The sequence below is a fragment of the Lycium ferocissimum genome, chromosome 5, assembly GCF_029784015.1.
Source record: "Lycium ferocissimum isolate CSIRO_LF1 chromosome 5, AGI_CSIRO_Lferr_CH_V1, whole genome shotgun sequence".
Classification (NCBI taxonomy): domain Eukaryota; kingdom Viridiplantae; phylum Streptophyta; class Magnoliopsida; order Solanales; family Solanaceae; genus Lycium; species Lycium ferocissimum.
In genome coordinates this window covers 1,225,302-1,245,224 of record NC_081346.1, presented here as the reverse complement: position 1 = coordinate 1,245,224, position 19,923 = coordinate 1,225,302, and the positions used below count along the sequence as shown (strand labels likewise).

General features: G+C 34.9%; 3 protein-coding genes across 12 annotated transcripts; 1 reads left to right on the top strand and 2 right to left on the bottom strand.

Annotated features, from left to right (window-relative positions):
• Positions 1-3,490: 3,490 nt before the first annotated feature.
• Positions 3,491-5,476, top strand: LOC132055317 (uncharacterized). Of its 2 annotated transcripts, none has more exons than XR_009414558.1 (2): positions 3,491-5,380; positions 5,414-5,476. XR_009414558.1 is itself a non-coding variant. In XM_059447067.1 (2 exons), exon 2 carries the CDS (start codon positions 4,223-4,225, stop codon positions 5,228-5,230), a length of 1,008 nt encoding a protein of 335 aa, XP_059303050.1. In that variant the 5' UTR covers positions 3,491-3,869; positions 3,913-4,222; the 3' UTR covers positions 5,231-5,459. The 2 variants fall into 2 exon arrangements, 1 of the variants encoding a protein (XP_059303050.1); XM_059447067.1 differs by having other exon boundaries at positions 3,491-3,869; positions 3,913-5,459.
• A 994-nt stretch (positions 5,477-6,470) lies between these two features.
• On the bottom strand, positions 6,471-10,988 carry LOC132055316 (PHD finger protein ALFIN-LIKE 4-like). Its single transcript, XM_059447066.1, has 5 exons — positions 10,744-10,988; positions 10,611-10,643; positions 8,906-9,134; positions 7,457-7,592; positions 6,471-7,142 (listed from the first exon to the last, which is right to left on the bottom strand). The coding sequence occupies exons 1-5, from the start codon at positions 10,829-10,831 to the stop codon at positions 6,786-6,788; spliced, it is 843 nt and encodes a 280-aa protein (XP_059303049.1). The 5' UTR covers positions 10,832-10,988; the 3' UTR covers positions 6,471-6,785.
• A 1,276-nt stretch (positions 10,989-12,264) lies between these two features.
• On the bottom strand, positions 12,265-17,256 carry LOC132055315 (nuclear transcription factor Y subunit A-3-like). 9 transcript variants are annotated; one of them, XM_059447056.1, is made up of 7 exons: positions 17,144-17,255; positions 15,864-15,931; positions 15,619-15,787; positions 14,345-14,436; positions 14,188-14,259; positions 13,144-13,311; positions 12,265-12,823 (listed from the first exon to the last, which is right to left on the bottom strand). In XM_059447056.1, the coding sequence occupies exons 2-7, from the start codon at positions 15,864-15,866 to the stop codon at positions 12,530-12,532; spliced, it is 798 nt and encodes a 265-aa protein (XP_059303039.1). In that variant the 5' UTR covers positions 15,867-15,931; positions 17,144-17,255; the 3' UTR covers positions 12,265-12,529. The 9 variants fall into 9 exon arrangements, with proteins under 9 accessions (XP_059303039.1, XP_059303045.1, XP_059303046.1 ...); XM_059447062.1 differs by having other exon boundaries at positions 15,619-15,754; XM_059447063.1 differs by having other exon boundaries at positions 15,619-15,754; positions 15,864-15,937; positions 17,144-17,161.
• Between the last annotated feature and the right edge of the window lie 2,667 nt (positions 17,257-19,923).

Below are 19,923 nucleotides of genomic sequence, written 5' to 3'. Positions count from 1 at the left end.
CTCCCGTTGAATTTATATATGGCTCAATGCATATGCGGCTCCCTAAACTTGCCTATTTTTTCTATTTTGGCACCTCAATTAAGTGTTGTTCCTATTAAACTCCTGAACTTGGCCTCAAGTGTATCTATCAAGCACAATCCGACTTACATAGCATGTATGGTGAAGAACCACCACATAAACTAATAAAAAGTTTAAAGCTAATTTAGAGTTAGAAACGGACATGTCTGGACTAGTGCGCTTTGATAGCAACCTTGAATTTCCAAGCAGAATGGACAAGGGGTGCCAAATGAGCAGAGATAAATCCAAGATTTAAAGTTTATGAGTTGCTATAATAATTTGTAGTTAATATTCAATAATACTGAATTTACAATTAAAGATTAATAGATATTTATGAACACGCAAATTAAAAGCTACTTATTTTCATGAACACACACGTCATGCTCTAGATTTGCCCCTGCAAATGAAATTGGTGAGATTGAATTTGACAATATATAGGTTAAGATTACTAGGATTGAGATGAGCGAAATCAAGATAGCTAAATAATTGATTATATCTTAAGCTGCTCAACTCTAAATATTTTCTTATAATTTGCTTACTTATAAATTAAATAAATTTGTCTTTTTCTTTGTTATGGTTATATCTAATATATCAAATAAATAGAAGCCAAATTTTCTTATAGGTAAATTTGATGCACATAGTTAATGCAAAATTAGCCTAACATGTTTAGATAGACTAATTTAAGTTGTGACGAGTTGATCCTGTGAAAATATTTCCTAGACTTTGTACCCAACACGTCCAAACTTGGATATTTTGCAGGGGCGGATCTACAGTGTCAGGTGTGGGTTTTCGGGAACCCACACCCGACACTGTAACTTTTGTCGAGACTGTATGTTATATGGAAAAATCGTTACTGATATATAATTCCTACCGAAATAAGCAGATAGCTCCGTGGCGAAATAGAACGCAGTTAAGGATTTGTTAGTTAAGGATTTGTTCCAGCGTTAGGCGAGGGTTCAAACCTCGTTGGCCTCACCTAAGTTCTTCTCTCATTTTTGTTTTTGTTTTCTACAAAACACTACACACTAGACCAACCAAATTAAAACACTACACCAGCCAAATGAAAACCCCACAATAATTTCTCATTCTTTTACTTTAGTTTCTCTTATATTATGTTACAATTTTTTAATTTTCAATTAACCATCTCATGCCCCACCTCTTGCAAAAATATATGTGATGTTTAAGTGGTTTGTTAATTTGTAAATATATATAATATATATTGAATACAATACTCGTTTTTTAAGTTATTACTAGCACTGGCAAAATGGATAAAAAAATTAAGTAACAATCTAATATAACCATTGAATATGAGTTGGATAACCTACTTTTTAAAAATGGATCAAATATGACTATTATCGATATTATCCACTAAAAAATGGATATTCATATTATTAATACTCATTTGTTTTGTTATTTTCATGAAATTTCTTACTTTCTTGGAGTTAAAGCTTATTTTAGTTTTTAGCTTGTGTTTTTATCTGACCATTCCTGAAGTTATGTTCATATTACCCCTCGATTAATTCATTTTTTGTTTGTGTTAAATATGGGCGGATCGGATATTTTATTTGTTTTTGGTTAACTCGTTTTTTACCCGCTCATGTCTAATCCACCCCGACCCGCTCGTTTGCCGCTCCTAGTTGTTACTGTATATGAATAAAAAATTATTAGGAACCCACACACTTTAAATTCTGGATCCGCCTCTGATGCGTTGGTAGAACATATTTTCATGACCTAATTAGAACACCTATAAAATGGACATGAAAGCTTATCAACTGGACATGGCGGGCTTGGTAGTGCCACCGGCGCTCATGTCGTCACATGGGCACATGCCAATTGTTGCATTCGCGTCTCACCTTCGGATGCATGAATCATAACCTATTTTAAGAAAAATAATATTCCTTTGAGGTATTCTGTTAATTTGTTGAACGACTGTAATATTATAAACTTAATTATTTTCTCCATCCTAATTTATGTGATATATTAACTAGATACAAAATTTAACCAAAAAAAAGGAAAAATCTTGGAAGTTGTGGTCTAAAACAAGTGAAAGAAATTTGTGTAGCTGTAAATCATTTCATTAAGAATAATAGGAGAAGTTTTAATTTAAATTATTTCTAATATATAAATTTATTATTCTTTTTTGACAGACTAAAAAGGAAAACGTAACACATAAATTGAGACAGAGGGAGCATTTATTTTAATAAATATGAAAGTTAGTGTGTATATTTGAAATTCATAGAGTAGTGAGTATCCAAATACAAATTTTTATTTCCAAAACGGAAAAGGTTCAAAAATACGGTCCAAAAATACCCCTAACGGGAAATGACTCACAAATACCCTCCATCCACATATTGATCCAAAAATACCCCTCCATCCACCTATTTGGTCCAAAAATACCACCAACCTATTTTTTTTGGCTCAAGAATACCCCTCAAACTAATATCCTAATTTTGATGGTATTTTTTCATTTTTAAAATGCAACGTGGCTTGTTTTGATTGGCCGCATATATTATTTAATTTAAAAATTAAACCCATATATAAATTTATCTTTTTTTTTTCATTTAGTAGCAACTGGAAAATGGTGTATATGCAAATGTTAGATTCTCTTGTTTGCTGTTTGTATGGTAAATTTAATCCATAACTAATACTCAAAAATTTCATAGTTGGTATCATGCAAAAACATATATTGAGGAGGATATAGTTGTTATTGAGGTCTAAAATGGAGGACGTTCTATGTTTCTCTTTGTTCATCGTTTTATCTTTTGTAAACTTGTTTGTAATGGATCACTGTCATCGAGATGTGGCTAACAATTTGGGTTGAAATGCACCGGCAAAAGAGAAATGGCTATGGCCTTGATAGGAGAAGGACGAATGTTCGGACAAGCATGGCCCAACCTGAAGTGGTTATAAAGAGGACAATTAGATTAAATGGGTGGGTAATTTTTAAATTCAATAATATGTGGTCAATCAAAACAAGTCACGTGATATTTTAAAATTAAAAAAATATTATTAAAATTAGAGTATTAGTTTGAGGGGTATTTTTGAGCCAAAAAAATAAGCCACAGGTATTTTCGAATCAAATAGGTGGATGGAAGAATATTTTTTGATCAATAGCTGGATGAAGGGTATCTGTAAGCTATTTCTTGGTATTTTTGTACCTTTCGGTTTCCAAAATTATCAACAAACCGCAACGTGTTGATTAGGCCTTGCTAGATGGCAAATCAATCCAACAATTAGGCAAACGCAGGTACAGGGAAGAACCTGCACGCAGCTGATTGGTTTTTGCTGAAAGGATAAGGTTGGGCACGTCAGTATGTCGTCGTTGTGGAACAACATCAACTTGCGGACGAATATAACCCTAACCACTCTGCAAATTGACAGTTGACACGTGCTTTCCTTTTCCACTCTATCCAAATACCATTTACAAAAATACGTACACAGAGATATTAAAAAAAGCGCACATCTGAAGAAAGAAGCACAAATAGCATCACCATCATCAGTAGCTCACCTTTAGTTCTCTTATTAAAAATTGGCTTTCGGAAATTGAATATCTCCGGTGATTTTTACCAATCTTTTTGCGGTTCTGATTTCTCTAATCCATGAATATGATCTATTTTCATAAAGTATGGACACAGAAATGTTAGGTCCTTTTGCTATTACCCATTTCCGATCCAAAATATGGATTCGCCAACGAAAAAAATCCTTCCGCTTTCCATCTAGCTTCAATTTTCTATCACCCGTTGTTCTTTCTGTAGTCCTAGTAGGATAACCCTCGTGACTCGAACCCGCAACTTTAAGATTAGAGGTGGTAGGTGAAGTGACTCGAACCCGCAACCTTAAGATTAGAGGTGGTAGGTGAAGGGTGCTTACGCCCTGAGCAAGCCCCTCTTGTCAGTTTCTACTGTATTTCTGACGTGAATGAAACTGAGTCTTGGAGCAAAAAAGGATTGAGAAATTGAGACCCAGTTTTTTTTCTTCCCCACCCTAGGAGCTCCCACCTTTCTGTTTTCTTGGTGATTCGAACCCACAACCTTTAGATTGAAGCTGAAGGGTGCTTACCACTCGAGCAAGCCCCTCTGATCAATTTCTACTATACACTTCTGAACTTGAGTGAGACAGAGTGCAGGAGGAAAAAAGGATTGATAAAATTGAGACCGAATCGAAAATGAGTTTAGGTGCAGCGGAGGAGGAATCGGGTCAGCAAATTCAGTTACCAGCTGATATAGACTGGAAAATGCTGGACAAATCCAAGTTTTTCTTCCTCGGCGCCGCCTTATTTTCCGGTGTTTCAACTGCACTTTATCCTGTTGTGGTGTTAAAAACTCGCCAACAAGTAGCGCAAGCTCACCTTTCCTGCTTCAAAACTGCCTTCTCCGTCGTTAATCACGAAGGAATTCGCGGGTTGTATCGTGGGTTTGGGACTTCATTGATGGGTACAATCCCTGCTAGGGCACTTTACATGACTGCACTCGAGGTTACAAAGAGTAACGTCGGTACGGCCACGGTTAGGCTCGGGGTCCCCGAGCCTACTGCTGCGGCCATAGCCGGCGCTGCAGCTGGGCTGAGCGCAGCCGTGGCCGCACAATTGGTGTGGACACCAGTCGATGTGGTGAGCCAGCGGCTCATGGTGCAAGGGACTCATGGTTCGTGTAAATATGTCAATGGAATTGATGCTTTTCGGAGAATCCTTCAAACAGATGGACCTAAAGGACTCTACAGAGGGTTCGGGTTTTCAATTTTGACATACGCACCATCCAATGCGCTTTGGTGGGCATCTTATTCCGTTACTCAACGGCTTGTTTGGAGTGGATATGGATGTTACTTAAGCAAGAATGGTGATAACTGTACTTTGAGGCCCGATTCGAAGACTGTTATGATGGTTCAGGGAGTGAGCGCTGCCATGGCTGGCGGAATTTCAGCTCTGATTACAACACCATTAGACACAATTAAGACAAGATTACAAGTCCTGGATGGCGATGAAAATGGTCGAAGAGGAGGGCCAACGGTAGCTCAAACGGTTAGGAATTTAGTAAGGGAAGGCGGGTGGATGGCTTGTTACAGAGGATTAGGTCCTAGATGGGCTTCAATGTCAATGTCTGCAACTACAATGATAACTACTTACGAATTCCTCAAACGCCTCTCCACAAAGAATCAAGAAAGTTGGGCATCATGAACCCAATAGACAGTATAAGTTCTCTTTGATCCATGTATAAGTTTTATTTTTGAATGATGATCTTTTTTGTTTTAGAATCACTATGCTGAGTTTAAACATAAACAAGCCTAGATCAAGAACAAAAATAATGATGAATGTAAGTGGTTTCATGTACAAAGTATGAATCTGTATATATTAGTTCAGTTCACTAGTATGAATCTGTATATATTAGTTCAGTTCACTAAGCTTATTTTGTGTGTTACTGAATTCAACGTGTGATGTCTCTTCTTCCTTTAAGAACTTTTCTTTTTCAAGAATGGAGCCAAAGAGTAGGAATCTATCCTTCTCAGGTACTGAACAAATTGTAAGATGGGAATCTGTAGTGGACTTAATTGACTTAGCTAATCTCAGCCAATGGTAGATAAGCTTCTGCTTTCTGCCTGATAATAATGTTATTTTGAACTTGTTGCGTGCACAAGAAAGTTTTAGGTATTTCTTTTCTCGAGTTGATGTGACAGGTACTCGCGTGTATGAGCTTGCTTATATTGTCAGTATTAAAGTTTGATACACGAAGATATTGCGATAGGTTGACAATTCGCGTAAAACTTGTCAATTCATGATGCATATATCATTGGAACGTGAGTTAGAGCTTAAATGGTGAAACATGATTAGTGTGAATTCATATAGTTGACTCTAACTTGTTTGGGACCGAGAGATAATTGTAATTGTTGAATTTATGAGACGGGAAAATGTGGTGGGGGCGACGTGATTACCCAACATTAGGGGATTAGATGTAGTAGATTATCTTAATGTTTAATATTCAGGAGGCCAATGATAGTGGTTAACAACAACACAAGTAGCCGACCATTATGCATAAATTTCTATTAATAAGACTTTTGTCTATATGTAACAATTATATGAGCAACCACCTTTTCTTCTGTTTTTTTTCTTTCTCCCCTTGAGTGGAAAAACCTGATTGCTTTTCGCATTTTATATTCAGCTTAGCAATTCTTTAAACAGTACACCCTACCTACCGGAACTGTTCAAAATATACTGGCTAAGATTAAAAACTTCGTCCTAATCAGCCGAAATTTAATTAAGAAAATAAAGCTAATGATAGCTTTAAAGTACATCCTTAGTGCTACTTTTGTTTAATAAAATTAACACTTCAAAGTTCCACAGAGTTCACTATACAACCTTTTGCGACAAAGTTGCATGAGCAACACCGAAACTAGGTTTACATGTTATATACCGGTCATGCACCTAACTGATATTAAATGCATGGTCAATTCTCAAGCAACATCTCCTCAAACAACTCACAAATTTGATGACTTGAAGTAGAGGAGGAAGAGGAAAAGGAGGGAAGAGGAAGAAAAGTTTATAAATTTTCACACGTCTATCCACTTCAAAACAACTTCAGACACGCGTTTCAAGCCTAATTCAGATAAAATTGTCTGAAATTTCATATGACTGAAGTTCAACCAATTCCGCCAAACATCAATGAATAGCCTAACTAACGAAAACAGAGAGCTGCATCTAACAGCTGGAGAACTCTACATTCACAATATTCTCTACACTAGGTCCGGGATCTTCTGCTGCTGCAAGGTGGGCACTTATATTGCTTAATGAACTTGGCCTTGGCCTGGGTGATCTTCACACACTGGCCGTGGAACCACGTTTCACATTTGTCGCAACATATCCAAAATTCATCCTCTGTATACTTCTCCGCACATGCACCGCACAGTGTCTCACCTTGCTCCTCTTCTTCATCCTTCTCCGTATCCAATCCATCCTCATCTTCTTCTTCTTCTTCTTCTTCTTCTTCTTCTTCTTCTTCTTCTTCTTCTTCTTCTTCATCATCATCATCATCATCATCTGCTTCTTTGTATTTTTGCTGCGTCTTGGTAAACTTCCCCCGAGACTCCACTGCCCTCTGTTTTTGCAAGTGCAAAAGAAAACAAAAGGCTATAACATAAGTGGAAGATCATGTGGTAGAAGGCTATGACACAATTGAAAGATCAAAAACAATAAAGCTCGTCCTAGACAAGCTATATATGCAAAAACTAGCCCAAAAACCAGAAAATCTGAAATTTAAAGGAGAACGTGAGAGGTACTTAATCAAGATATGCCACAAGAACCATAAGTAACGACAAGCAACGCAGCATGTAAAAAGTTATAACAGAAGATAGAAGATGATGCTACAGCTGACATGCAAACAAAGCATAATTTTGGAACATAATCAGTTACCTTTTTGGCGTTTGGCTTGGATTTGTTTCTACTTTGATTAGAGACTCTAGATTTTTCTTTTTGTTGCGTCTTTTCAGCACCATTCACTATTTCATGTATTGTGGGCAGATCATTTATCATGTCAAAGAGCCTCTTCCTGGAAAAGAGAAGGCAACTAATGAGCGTGGAAAACAACATAGTAAAGTAAACTTCATGAGCTGTGAAAGCACAATGAGTTCTGTCACAATTGAGGCCCAGTTGACATATTTTCATGTGGTATAGTTCTGTAGCAAAAGACGATCTCTGGTAGCTTAATATAGAAATATGAATGTACTAGCACTCTATGCACAAAGTTTAAACAAGGGCTTCTGATTAGCATCACCATTCAGTATGCAAGATTTCACATACAACAAACACGAAAGTGCAGAAACAAATTTAAGTTGGACCATGCACTTTCATATTGCCTTCAATTGGAGCTGCTTTTCGAAGAACATTATTTAGGATTGCATACTGTTTGCTTTTGGTTGACTCGGCTAAATGCGAATATCCACCAGACACATGAGTTGTGTTGATCATACAACATCGAGTAACCAGAGTTCAACTGATTAACACTCATTTGAGAGCAATCCATACATGAATAAACCAAGCTATATGAACCTTATTAACCTGTTAACAGCCACACCTCCTAGTAGGCTTCTATCAGCTCGTTTCTATAAGTGCAAGATGATAAACTTCACATTCAAATCAATATTCAACAACAAGATATTTGCATTTTTCACACCTTTTCTATGTGTATTTTTTTCATTATGCATCCTGTCATTTTCTTTCCAATTTTCCTTCTTTAAGCTCTTCATCTTCTTACAAGATCACTGAAACGATAGGTTTTGATTCAAATGTAAACATTATATAGGGAGTAAAAGGGATATCTATTACCTTATAAAACTAATCAACGACTTCTAGATCTTGAACATCCTCCCTGCCTAAGTCTTATAAGTGCTGTTACAAATTTGGGCAGAAAATTCATTTCACAGGGTAGTACTCCCATTTTAGGTAAGTAAAATGTTCAGATTCGGACCAGAAGACACTTTGATGATTTTTCCCAGAAAGTAAAACATGCATCAAAGGTGCAAAATACAATGAACTGAAATTAAATAAGCTTACTACTTTTAGATTCTCTTGCTAGTAATAGGGCCAAGCAGCGTTAGCTGGATACCAAGAATATCTAAAACTATATAACCAACCTAAAAAAGCATTTATCAGATGCATTGCTTCCGCTTTTAACAGAAAGCATGATTTTATTTGAGAAAACCCACACAGAAGGAAAAATCTTAATGCACTGAGAAGCAGAATCAACACCACCAGATGCGGATACAAGAAAACGTCAGATGTGGTACTGGAACAGGCATAATCGCTAAACTTATATTATCTATAGTTTTAGCTGCAGAAAAAGAATTGAGTCAGAAGAAGTACCTGTCAGCTTTACCAAATCCAAATCTAGCACCCGCATAGAAGGCAACAGCGAGCAACCAAGCATCACTGTGATAGGCAACGAAAGAAAGCCATTCCTTTTCTGGCAACCCATCTCTAGCAAAGTTAATACCAAGAACAGGCTCGGGAAGCTCTGGTGGTAAGTCTTCAGCAGGCAAATTGACCTCCCATCGCTCATTTGGGAATCCATACAAGCACAAGTTCTCCTTTTCTGCATTAAAAAACAGTTGATATGTTTGACCGTAAACAAGAAACAATAGGAGTATCGTGTCATAAGCAACTCGAGATAAAACAGACTAAACACATAGAGATCTGCTCTACTTTTGGAGGATCTGACAGGCACCTATCAGCATTTTTGAAGAGTCTGAGCAACATAGTTTATAACCATAAATACAACATACCTTGTGAAATCCCACAGAGTGAGGTCTGGGGAGGGTAGAGTGTATGTAGGCCTTACCCCTACCTTGAGAGGCAATGAGGCTATTTCCGGTAAACCCTCGGCACAAGGATAAGCAATTCAAAGCAGAATATAAAGCAATATAACCATAAACACTTCCAAAAACATGATGCACAATGTCTTCATTCATAAACTACCACTAACTCACTAAGTACAACTATAAAGCTTAGTCACCTATATATACTCATTTTTCACCACAAAAGCAAGGAAGCAGTAAGCAAATCAAGAGACTCGGGATTAGAAGTGCTTCATTTAAACTAAACATGCTGTAACTTGATTCTTCTTCTACTTCAAGGAGGGGTAAAGATTTCCCTATAATGCTTGTTGATGTGAGAACGTGATGGATAAAATACTGATGATGTTAACAGCAAGGTGACCATCATGGGAGATATTTTTAACAGCAAGGTGACCATCATGGGAGATATTTTAAACCTTTCATATTGCTAATAATAAATAGATTTTCTAAAAGATTCCCTCATTATAAGGTAGATCCGTATATGCATGTTTTTGTTGGCTAAAACGGCCCAAAGATACTATTAATATGATGTGATATTATCCGCTTTGGGCTTAGCCCGCACGGCTTTCTCCAAAAGGCCTCACACCATTAAGAGTACCAATACCTTATAAGTAGCTCTTTTTTCTTTTCAACTACCAATGTGGTATTTTGCTTGCACACCCGACAATTGCTCTCATTTCAACAAGCATTATAGGGAAATCTTTACCCCTCCTTGAAGCAGAAGAAGAATCAAGTTACAGTGGAAAGATATCACCAGAGGGCAATCGAGTTTATATACTATGGATATAACTGAACACCCTAATTTCAACATGGAACATAAACATGAAGGGAGAACTCATTAAAATTTCAAGTAACCCATAATTTAAAAAGCACAATGAATTCAACGCTAAGAACCGTCAAGTTTAAATCTTGCATTCGCCTCCTCGGCATATAACTTAGATACAAATTATTACAAAAACAGACTTTTCTCCCATTCCACTGATAACCCCAAATTCAAAAAGAAACTATAACCATAACTATAGATACCAATGATATATGTTAACATTGTCAAAAAAAAATAGATACCAATGATATGCTGAGCAAGGAAAAAAAATATTCCACATAACTAGAGTGATATCGGCCAGATAACTTATAAAGGAGACATAATAGAATTCAGTTGGTCTAGATTAAGTAAAAAAAAAAAAAAAAAAGACAAAGAATAAAAGGGATCATACCAGGATCACACTGCTTAAAGAATTCTTCCACATCTAAATACCAAAAACAAAAAAATCAATTAACTAAAGAAAAAATAAACATGATAACAAAAATTGAAACTCTACAAAAAGGAAAATAAAGACGGGAGAAAACCAGTGGTGAGAGCCTTAATGAGAGCAGCACGTCGGCCCTTGAAATTGTTAAAGACATCAAGGGGTTTATTATTGTTGTGTCCTTCCATTTTTTCTTAAATTCAAACAATACTTTCACATGGTATACGGCAAAACCCAGAGGAAGAAGAAGAAAGTCGACCAGTTTTGACTTTGTTGTACGAGGTTGTCGAGTTTTACTCTTTTTCTTCTTCTTTTTCTTGTCGAGTTTAACTGTTTGACTACTATTTTTAATTAAAGTATACTTAGGACAATTTATTAGAGACACATCATGGCAAGTCCATGTAGAGTTTTAACTTTTATACCCCCACAGTGTATTAATATACCCCATCCGTCTCAAATTATCTCGTTATTAAAAATAGTTGTCTCAAATTATTTGTCGTTTTAAATCTTCAAGGCACAATTAATTACTTCTTCACCATTTTATCCTTAGTAAAATTTTATCATTAATGAAGATGACACATAAATAAATATTTAATTGGAGAGATTATAACTTAGACATAAATAAGGGTAAAGTAGTCAAATACTCCTTTTAATTAATGAGTATCTTTTAAGGGGCTAAACAAAAAAATGACAAATAATTTGAGACAAAGTGAGCATATTGTATTTTTTGAAGAGAAATCCCGTGGTGCTTTAGATTTTACTGAGATTTGAACCTTTAATTGTATAGATTTGCACCCACTTTATTAATTATTAGGTCGTATCTGTTAAATGTAATAGTGTATGATATTTTTAAGCATCAACTCAAGGCATAACGAGTAACTATTTATAATAATTTTAATTTGATAATGGAAAAAGTAAAATAAATAATATTGGACTGTCAGTATAGAAATAAAGCGCGGAGACATTATTTTAGTTATAAAGAGGTGTGCAAAAGAAAGACACCACAAGTAAAATTGGACCGAAGAAAATATTATACAATACAATAAAATTGGACCGAAGAAAATATTATACAATACAATTTCAATCATTGGATATTCTTTTCGAGAAAGACTCGGTGTTTTTCCGGCATATTGCGGATAACCAATTAGTCCCCAATCCCAATTATTAATTAAAATAAAATTTGCATATTTGAAAATTAATAAAAAGTACTATAACTGAATATAGTTAATAATTTAGAATATTTAAAAAAATTGAGACACAATGGAAATAGTCACAAATATTTTAAGTTCCAAGTACTGAAGTTTCTTACCCTATCTATCACCTACAAATCACAAATCTGATATGGTAACTTGAGAGTTGTGAGATAGACTAATAAGAAACATGTTATAACCGATTAAATTACACTAATAGTGTCAATGTTTCGTTACGATGGCCCTATATATCCTTACAAAAATTGATAAAACAAGAACATAACTTGTCCTCTGCACTAACTTTTGACTGTTTCTTTACTTTTGCTCGTACTGCCATGAGCCATCTATCTTATTATAACTTAAAAAGGATACAGTTTTAAGTAAAACAGCATTAACCATTCATATAGCCAAGTAACAACTCCAAAAGGACCTGGTCGAATAATACCAGCAACTATTAACTAAATAAGACTCTTTACAGTTAGGTATTTAGAGCAGTACACAGAAAACAACCATCTCAATTCTCAGGTTATGGACCAACTATTTAGTTAGCAATAATGTACTACACAAGATTCCGTTTGATCTAGTTCACTTTAAACATAGCCAAGGATGAATTCCCACTTCTGATAGTAATCCTTTCTTCAAAAGGACGATAAACATGGATTGCTGATGTGATCTTTCTTCTCTTCGACCCTATCCCTACTGGAGGACTGAGGGATATGGTTGCTGATGGTAGATAACGTAAGTGTTCAAGCCACTTGTGATGCCAGAGCAACCGGGTGTGGAGTAGCTTCCCTTATAGCTTTCGGATTGATGAACATCGGGTGCCAACATATTTGTGTTGAGCTGCAGCTCATTAGGTACCTGAACGTCTTGACCATTGATCAAATCAGGGGATTTGGATTCTCGGGGCTTCTTCATATTGACGAATCGTCCACCGGGTCCTCGAGCCCTATTCAATGCATGACGATGCCGGGACTCATGGAGATATGGCTGAAATGTATAGTCAAATAAAACTAAGATGACTATAGAACATAAAGGCGGACACAATGTAGATTTAGTAGGTTTGACTGAACCTAGCTTCTTTTATACGATATATATGTGAAAAATCACTAAATTTTCGCACCCAAAAAAAAAAAAAACTGAATCCATAATTGCAAAACTGCTGTGGTTCAATAGTGAGAACATAAAAGCTGAACCTATCAAGTTTAAATCCTGGATCCGCCTTTGGAAGCACATTAACACACATATACCCATGCATGGGAGTGATTAAATACTAAGCAATAAGGGCCGAACCATTAGCAAACAGTTACCTTCCGGCCTTTAGAGAGTTTGTTTTGAGCCTCCAGCTTAGCACGGTACTGTCTACGCCTGAGGATAGCCTGATACTGCTTTGCATTGACAAATATGGGTTCATCCTGCTGAACGTCAAGTGGAAGTGGCACGCGAGGAGATACCGTGCCTAACATTTGGGATTGAACCTGAAGAAAACTTAATGGTAAGGATCTCACAGGGAACATCGGCAGAACACACCAGCTTAAAACAAACACAAGTGTAACCGGAAAAACTTTGTTAATCATGGGCAGCTTGACATAAAAGATAACATTAGGTTTCTTTATAAGAGATAAATAAAGGTATGGGGACCACATACTTGTACCACTAACCGGAGATGCCTTTGATATTTAGTGGCATTTCCGTAAAATGCTAAATACCTACTTGAACCAGTCTGTAAGAAGGATCTCATGTTTGGTGTTATAATATTCAAAGTCCTTGTCTGAATTTATGATAAACATATGAGTGGACTTTCCTTCTCCCAAGAATAATTTGGCCAAGAAAAAGCAAAGAATCATCAAAGTAAAGCAGATGCAAAGTGATTAGCATAATCCAAAGAACTCTAAAATCGTAAAGAACTTTTCTAGACTTTCGTTATGATCCTTGATAAAAATGCAAAGCCAGCACAAGTTTATCACATCCCTAATTCCTTTGAAGAAAAAGTCAAAAAAAGTGCTGATTGAGTCAGTCCAACACCGTTAAGTGCTTTTAGGTGGCATTTCATTTAGTCTAAGTAGTATGTATCAAATATTAAAAATTCTAAATAGTACGTATAAAATTTCAAACAAATTGCTCAAAAAATATTGATGAGCAATTATCAAGCTATGAAATAATGTCTACTTTACAGCCAGTTGTGCAAGAATAACGCAAAAGAATTGCTGATAATCACAAAGAAGACAATGTGATAAAACGATCAAATGAAAAAAAATTCAGTTCTTTTCCTTTGAGTGTCTTAAACAACCACTAGAACCAAATAAGCAGCGCACATCATCAATACAAAATAATTGAGCTTTAATTGTACTCACCATGGTTTGATTTCCATAAGCAGCAACTAGACCGTCATGGTAAGGATCCGTATGAGGAAAAGGTACAAAAGCCTACAAAAGAACAATAAGTACATAAATAATTTACTAGAGATTGCATATAAACAGAAGTACGGAAAAACTAACTTAATGAACTCACAAAATTTTTCTGATACGTATTGTAAGTCCAACCATGCTCCTGACTTGACACACTTTGGGAATCATCGGACTTCCCACTACTTCTTAGACTGCCTGTTATGGTCCAAACAGATATCCACAGTATCCGGTTAACAAAGTAGTGAAAATTGAGGGGAAGGGAAATTTGTGGCTGTAAAATAATCAAACTCGCTAACAGCTAGTAAGCCAAATAGGAAATACGATCTGATCAACCTTTACATATCACGTGGGTCATAAAATAGCTAGATGATTTAGATATTAAGAATGTCTGCCCGTTTAAAGGAATGAGAAATAAGGGGCAGCCATGACACAACATTTAGCATGGGCATATCACGTGCATGGACACACATATGCATTTATATCCCCTATGCTATCTGCGGAATAAACTAGGATGTTCAAGCGTTAAGATTTAGTACATGAAGCTTTTATTAGTTAAATGTTTTTGTCAAATACAAGAGAAATCATGAGTAGGTCTCCATACATTTGAATCTTTTCCTAAAAACATAAATTTTAACAGGATTAATCGGTCATGACCTTTTACCTGTACAGGCCTCTTTTCAATATTTCCATGGTACCTCCTTAGCAGGATAACAAGAATATACAATCCACTAATGGTAAAAGGTCGTGAACGATCAGATTTGGAGGTACAACATGGAAGTACTTAAATTACAATTTGTTTGGATGGTTGTTACATATAGTTTAATAATGTATAACGTTTGGATAGATTGTATCGTTTTCCGTCGTTACATAATGTCATACAATAAGGATAAACCTATCAGAAAAGTAAGGTACGGGGTAAAACTATTATAAAAAGGTAAGGCAAAGAATAAAATAGGATTATTAGATAATAAGAAAGACAAAATGAGGAAAAAAAAAAGGTATCGACGCGATCACACCAAATTGATCACTACATAAAATGGAACTTCTTGTAGTTACGCGACAATGCATTTAACAATACAATAAAATTTAAGCAACAATCAAAACAAACATTGTATTAAGCTAACAACGAAATACAATAAAATAGGTAACAACCATCCAAACAAGCTGTTAGTGCAAATTTAACTTCTGTTGTCCCACCAATTAGCCTCTCATGACATGTCAGAAATAATTCCTTTTTTCTCCGAATTGATATAGAGAAAATAGTAATGAACAAGCTAATCAAGAACATCCTTACTTTGTTTTGAAAGCTCTCTGACAAAACTTCAAGTGTTATATATATGAATCTCAAAGATGCAGAAGAATAGTGAATATGCTCACCTGCTTGCAAAGGCATATTGCTTTTCCCGTGGATTTTTCTTTCTCCTTCACTAGCAACTTCAGGACATGATTGACTCGTTGACTGAGTAGATGAGGAATCCTGATCTTGAAAACGAAAACTCAATTCCTTGGGATTCTGAGGACCAGGAAAAGTCGACAATTGTTGCATCTGTAAAGAGGTCCAATGATGAGCACTAACACTAATAGATGGAATTGAGATACTACTAAGCTCAGAATTTTCTGACCATAGAATGGCCTTGTTCAAGAACTGAAACAGCCAGGAGTATCTACAGCTTATGCATGATAATATGACCTGCAACTAACAGCTCAAAAATGAGATTTTCTGACCTTTATTTCCGTCCAGCTTACTTCTTATAGTTTTCCTTTGTGACTTAATAGACTGAATTGACACTGACACAATGGATCTGCTTACTTTCACCTCATTTACCCCTGCTATAGCTTGTAATATCAGGAATAAAACACTTAGGTCCCGTTTGGACATGATTCGATTCTCCTTTTTTCTAAAATTATTTTAAAACACTGTTTGCTTACACATTAAAATGATTTGAAAATATTTTCCTCCTCACAAAACTTCAACTCTTTTTCAAATGAAATGCATGTCCAAATATAACTTCAACTTCCAATAGCAATTTTGAACTTAACTTCAAATATTACTCTGAACACCAACTTAAACTCATTTTTCAATATCATTCATTGTTTAAGTGATGTTAGAAAATAACTACTCCAATGTCACTCAACTTATGTCCAAACGCTGACTCATAACTTCACAATACTTAAACTTGGATATTATACATTACACATGCTTCTAGGTCCTTTGTTTGTCATGCCTTAAACACATAGCAACCCTTGTTCAAAATTCAGAACAGAACATCAAGGATCTATTTGGTCTTTGGGAATTGAGAAACCCAACCAAGTGAGAGTTTAACTACTGCAAGATTTACGAAAGCACTAACTAAAAGATGAAGAAGCTGTTTCTTTTGTGTCAACACATAGAATAAAATAGAAGCACCAAGAAAAAATGGAAACATTAACGTCTTACAAAATGGAATCACAACAAACAAATGCCATTTTTGGGATCCAAAGAAATAAAAAATGAAACAGAGGGAACAAGCAAAGTAGTACTCCTATACCATTACCTTAAAGAACAAAAATAATGGATACTGAAGGAAAATATAATAAGCAATTCAGCATGTAAACGGAGAACAATACCAGTCAATAAAATCCCACACAAAAACAAAGTAGTTATTAACTTGAAAATTTCCTTTTTTGGGGTAAGCAAAAGATAAAAATCCCATTTTTGCATGCACCATTTTTGGAATCCAAAGTAATAAAAAATGAAATAGAAGGAACAAATAGAGTAGTATACTAGTATATCAGCAATTCAAACAAGAGCATCAAAATGCATAAATATCCCCACAAAAACAAGGTAGTTCTTAACTAAAAAAAAAAAGGGTAAGTAAAAGATAAAAATCCCATTTTTGCATGCACCAAATATTGAACATACCTGGAAGATTTTCTTGAAATTTAACGGAGTTTGTGCTATTCTTTCAAACCCAGAATTCAAACTTGTCTATCTTCTTGGCTGTGCTGCAAAGAAAAGGAAAAAAAAGTTGAGTCACTGTGAACACAACAGTACTTTGGCTGCGGAAAGGACACAGATGATGAAACTGAGTTTTTTGTTTTTTTCGTCTTCTTTCATTCAGCAAGAAAAATGCTAGTGCCAAAGCAAAAAACAAAAATAGGAGAGAAACTTGAGGGGTAGTATTTCTTTTTTGACTACATTAATATCCTGCCAACAACTTCTGTTGTCGTTTCATGTGATGTGTAAATGACTATTCCTCAAACATTCAAAAATCCAGAATTCTCTTGATAATAACATTTGAAGTAGTACTTGCTCATTACGTTTCAATTTATGTGTGACCATTTGACTATGCACGTCATTCAAGAAAGAAATAAGATTTTTGAAATTTGTGATTTGTTAGATATTTAGGTGATTTTTTTTAACAGATTAAAAAAAATATGCACATTAATAACAGAGGGAGTAATACACAAGAACAGTGTGAAAGAGTTGCTTTTTCTCAAAGTAAAAAAGTTTAACATTCTTTAATTCAAGAAGATGAAATAAGATTTGAGCATTATGGATGAAATATTACTTGTAAGTTTGTCTTTAATCAAGTTGGATTTCAAATTGATTCTTTTAGCATTTGACTAACATTTAGGAGCCGTTTGGACATGATTTCAGCTCATGAGATGAAATTATGAGATGCAATTATATTTGGACATGCAATTTAGATTTTTTAAGTTGCAGTCTTTTTTATAAACATAAAAACCCCACAAGTTATGAAAACCATCAAAATTTTTCCAATTCTTATACAATTTTACCAAATGAGTAAATCATAACTCATAATAAAATTAATACGCTACTAAAAGGCCTTTCTAAAAAATACAACATTAATTGATCAAACTTTAATTCAATAAAAAGGAAAATTTAACATGAATAGTAATGTAACTACTCTTTAATATAATCCCCCACATGGTAAACATGATTGGTAAATATATTTTACCAACGTGAAGATTAATATTTAATACAAATGGTTGGTAAACCTGATTGGTAAATATATCTACCAACTTATGGGTCTTTTTTTTTACAAAATATAAATGTATGATCAAATTTTACATTTATATTTTTTGAAATCATGATTTCAAATCCCAAATCACGTCTTTTTGGATGATTTGGGATTTTATGAGATAAAATCGCATGTCCAAATGCTAATTTCATTTCATGAGATTAAACCGCATGTCCAAACGCCTACTTATTAAGTTCTGGACAAAGTGAAAAGCTATTGGTAAACATTCTGCAGCAGTGTGTGGTGATTTAGTTTACATATTTAAATGCAAGAAAGTAATAATTAGTAGTTCATACTGTATATCTTTGTGATCTTATTCTGCTTAAAGTTTTAAGGATACAAGCTTCATAAAATATTTATTTTCTTAGACAAAAGCTAAACATTTTGTACTTTAAATTTATCTTCTAGTTATTGCATTTACTCTGTAACTACATATATACCTCATGTTTCTCAAAGCTAAATATTTACCACCCTCGCAGATGAAAATATTATTCAAACCAATATTTGTAAAAAAACAAAAAAAAAATGATATAGGGGGAGGGGGCGGGGGTGTGAATCTTACTCCCGTCCCAATTTAAGTGTTTTAATTTAACTGGGCACAAAATTTAAGAAATAAAGGAGGCTTTTGAATCTTATGGTCTTAATAAAAAATGTGTAGTCTCTTAAATTTTGATCTTCAACTTGCCTTGGGAGCAGAAAACTTACTAAATATAGAAAGAGACACTCTCTTTGAGACATACCAACAAGAAAAGTAAGACACTTAAATTCGGACGGATGAAGTATTTTTCAGATATCGGGAATGCATAAAGATCTAATTCATACTCCCATGCACAAAGATCTCATTCATATTCCCTCCGTTCCATAATAAGTGTCACCTTAGCCAAAAACACATATATTAAGAAATCAATAATGCAATGTAAAGTTTACTAAATTATCCCTATATATAAAAATAAATTACTTTTTCCTCTTGATTAGAGCATGCACAAGTAATAATCCTTTTGACATTGGGAATCTGACACTACCAAGTTACTATGTGACTTTTCCAATCATCATTTAGATAATACTTTAACTTGTCATTTTTTGTCTAAGGGTGGAGTTAAAAAAACTAATTAATGTTTATCTTAATTTCCTAAAGTGACACTTGTTTTGAGACAATATTTTTTGACTAAAATGACACTTATCATAGGACGGGAGAGTATTATAGGAGAGTTGGTGGTGAGATTTAATGGCATAATGCACGCTGGAACCGAAAATTGAGGTATAAACTACTGCTAAAAACCTTATTTTTATTTTATTTGTGGCGAAACCAATCTCCTATCAATCCTACAGCCGGATCCTCGTAGATCTATTAGTCGACCAGCCCAGGCCTTTAAAATAGCATAGCAAATTTATGCTCCATGTTTTGTGTGATTTTTCTTTGAAAAAAAAATTGTATTGCATGAGTAACAGTTATGTTCGTTCATACCAAATACAGAGGTAGTAACCAAATACAGAGGCAAATTCATCTAGCGGTCTCAGATGAATTTAAGCAAAAATTACCTCCTTAAAGGAATTTTGACTTCTAAATGAAACGGATCATTTAGCCTGTCACCAGTGGACTATCAATGCCATATAACCACCTCCTAACTCAGAATTAACCAAGGAAGTGACACCAATA

Bases quoted from the DNA above. Each gene is read 5' to 3' on its own strand.
- LOC132055315 (XM_059447056.1), bottom strand. The intron at 14,260-14,344 runs GTGAGTTCATTA...GTTCTTTTGTAG, and splicing joins ATACGTATCAGAAAAATTTT to GCTTTTGTACCTTTTCCTCA. The intron at 13,312-14,187 runs GTGAGTACAATT...AGTTTTCTTCAG, and splicing joins CTTATGGAAATCAAACCATG to GTTCAATCCCAAATGTTAGG.
- LOC132055317 (XM_059447067.1), top strand. From the start codon at position 4,223: ATGAGTTTAGGTGCAGCGGAGGAGGAATCGGGTCAGCAAATTCAGTTA.
- LOC132055316 (XM_059447066.1), bottom strand. From the start codon at position 10,831: ATGGAAGGACACAACAATAATAAACCCCTTGATGTCTTTAACAATTTC. The intron at 9,135-10,610 runs GTATGATCCCTT...TTTTTAATGCAG, and splicing joins CTTTAAGCAGTGTGATCCTG to AAAAGGAGAACTTGTGCTTG. The intron at 7,593-8,905 runs GTACTTCTTCTG...TCTCTTTTCCAG, and splicing joins GGATTTGGTAAAGCTGACAG to GAAGAGGCTCTTTGACATGA.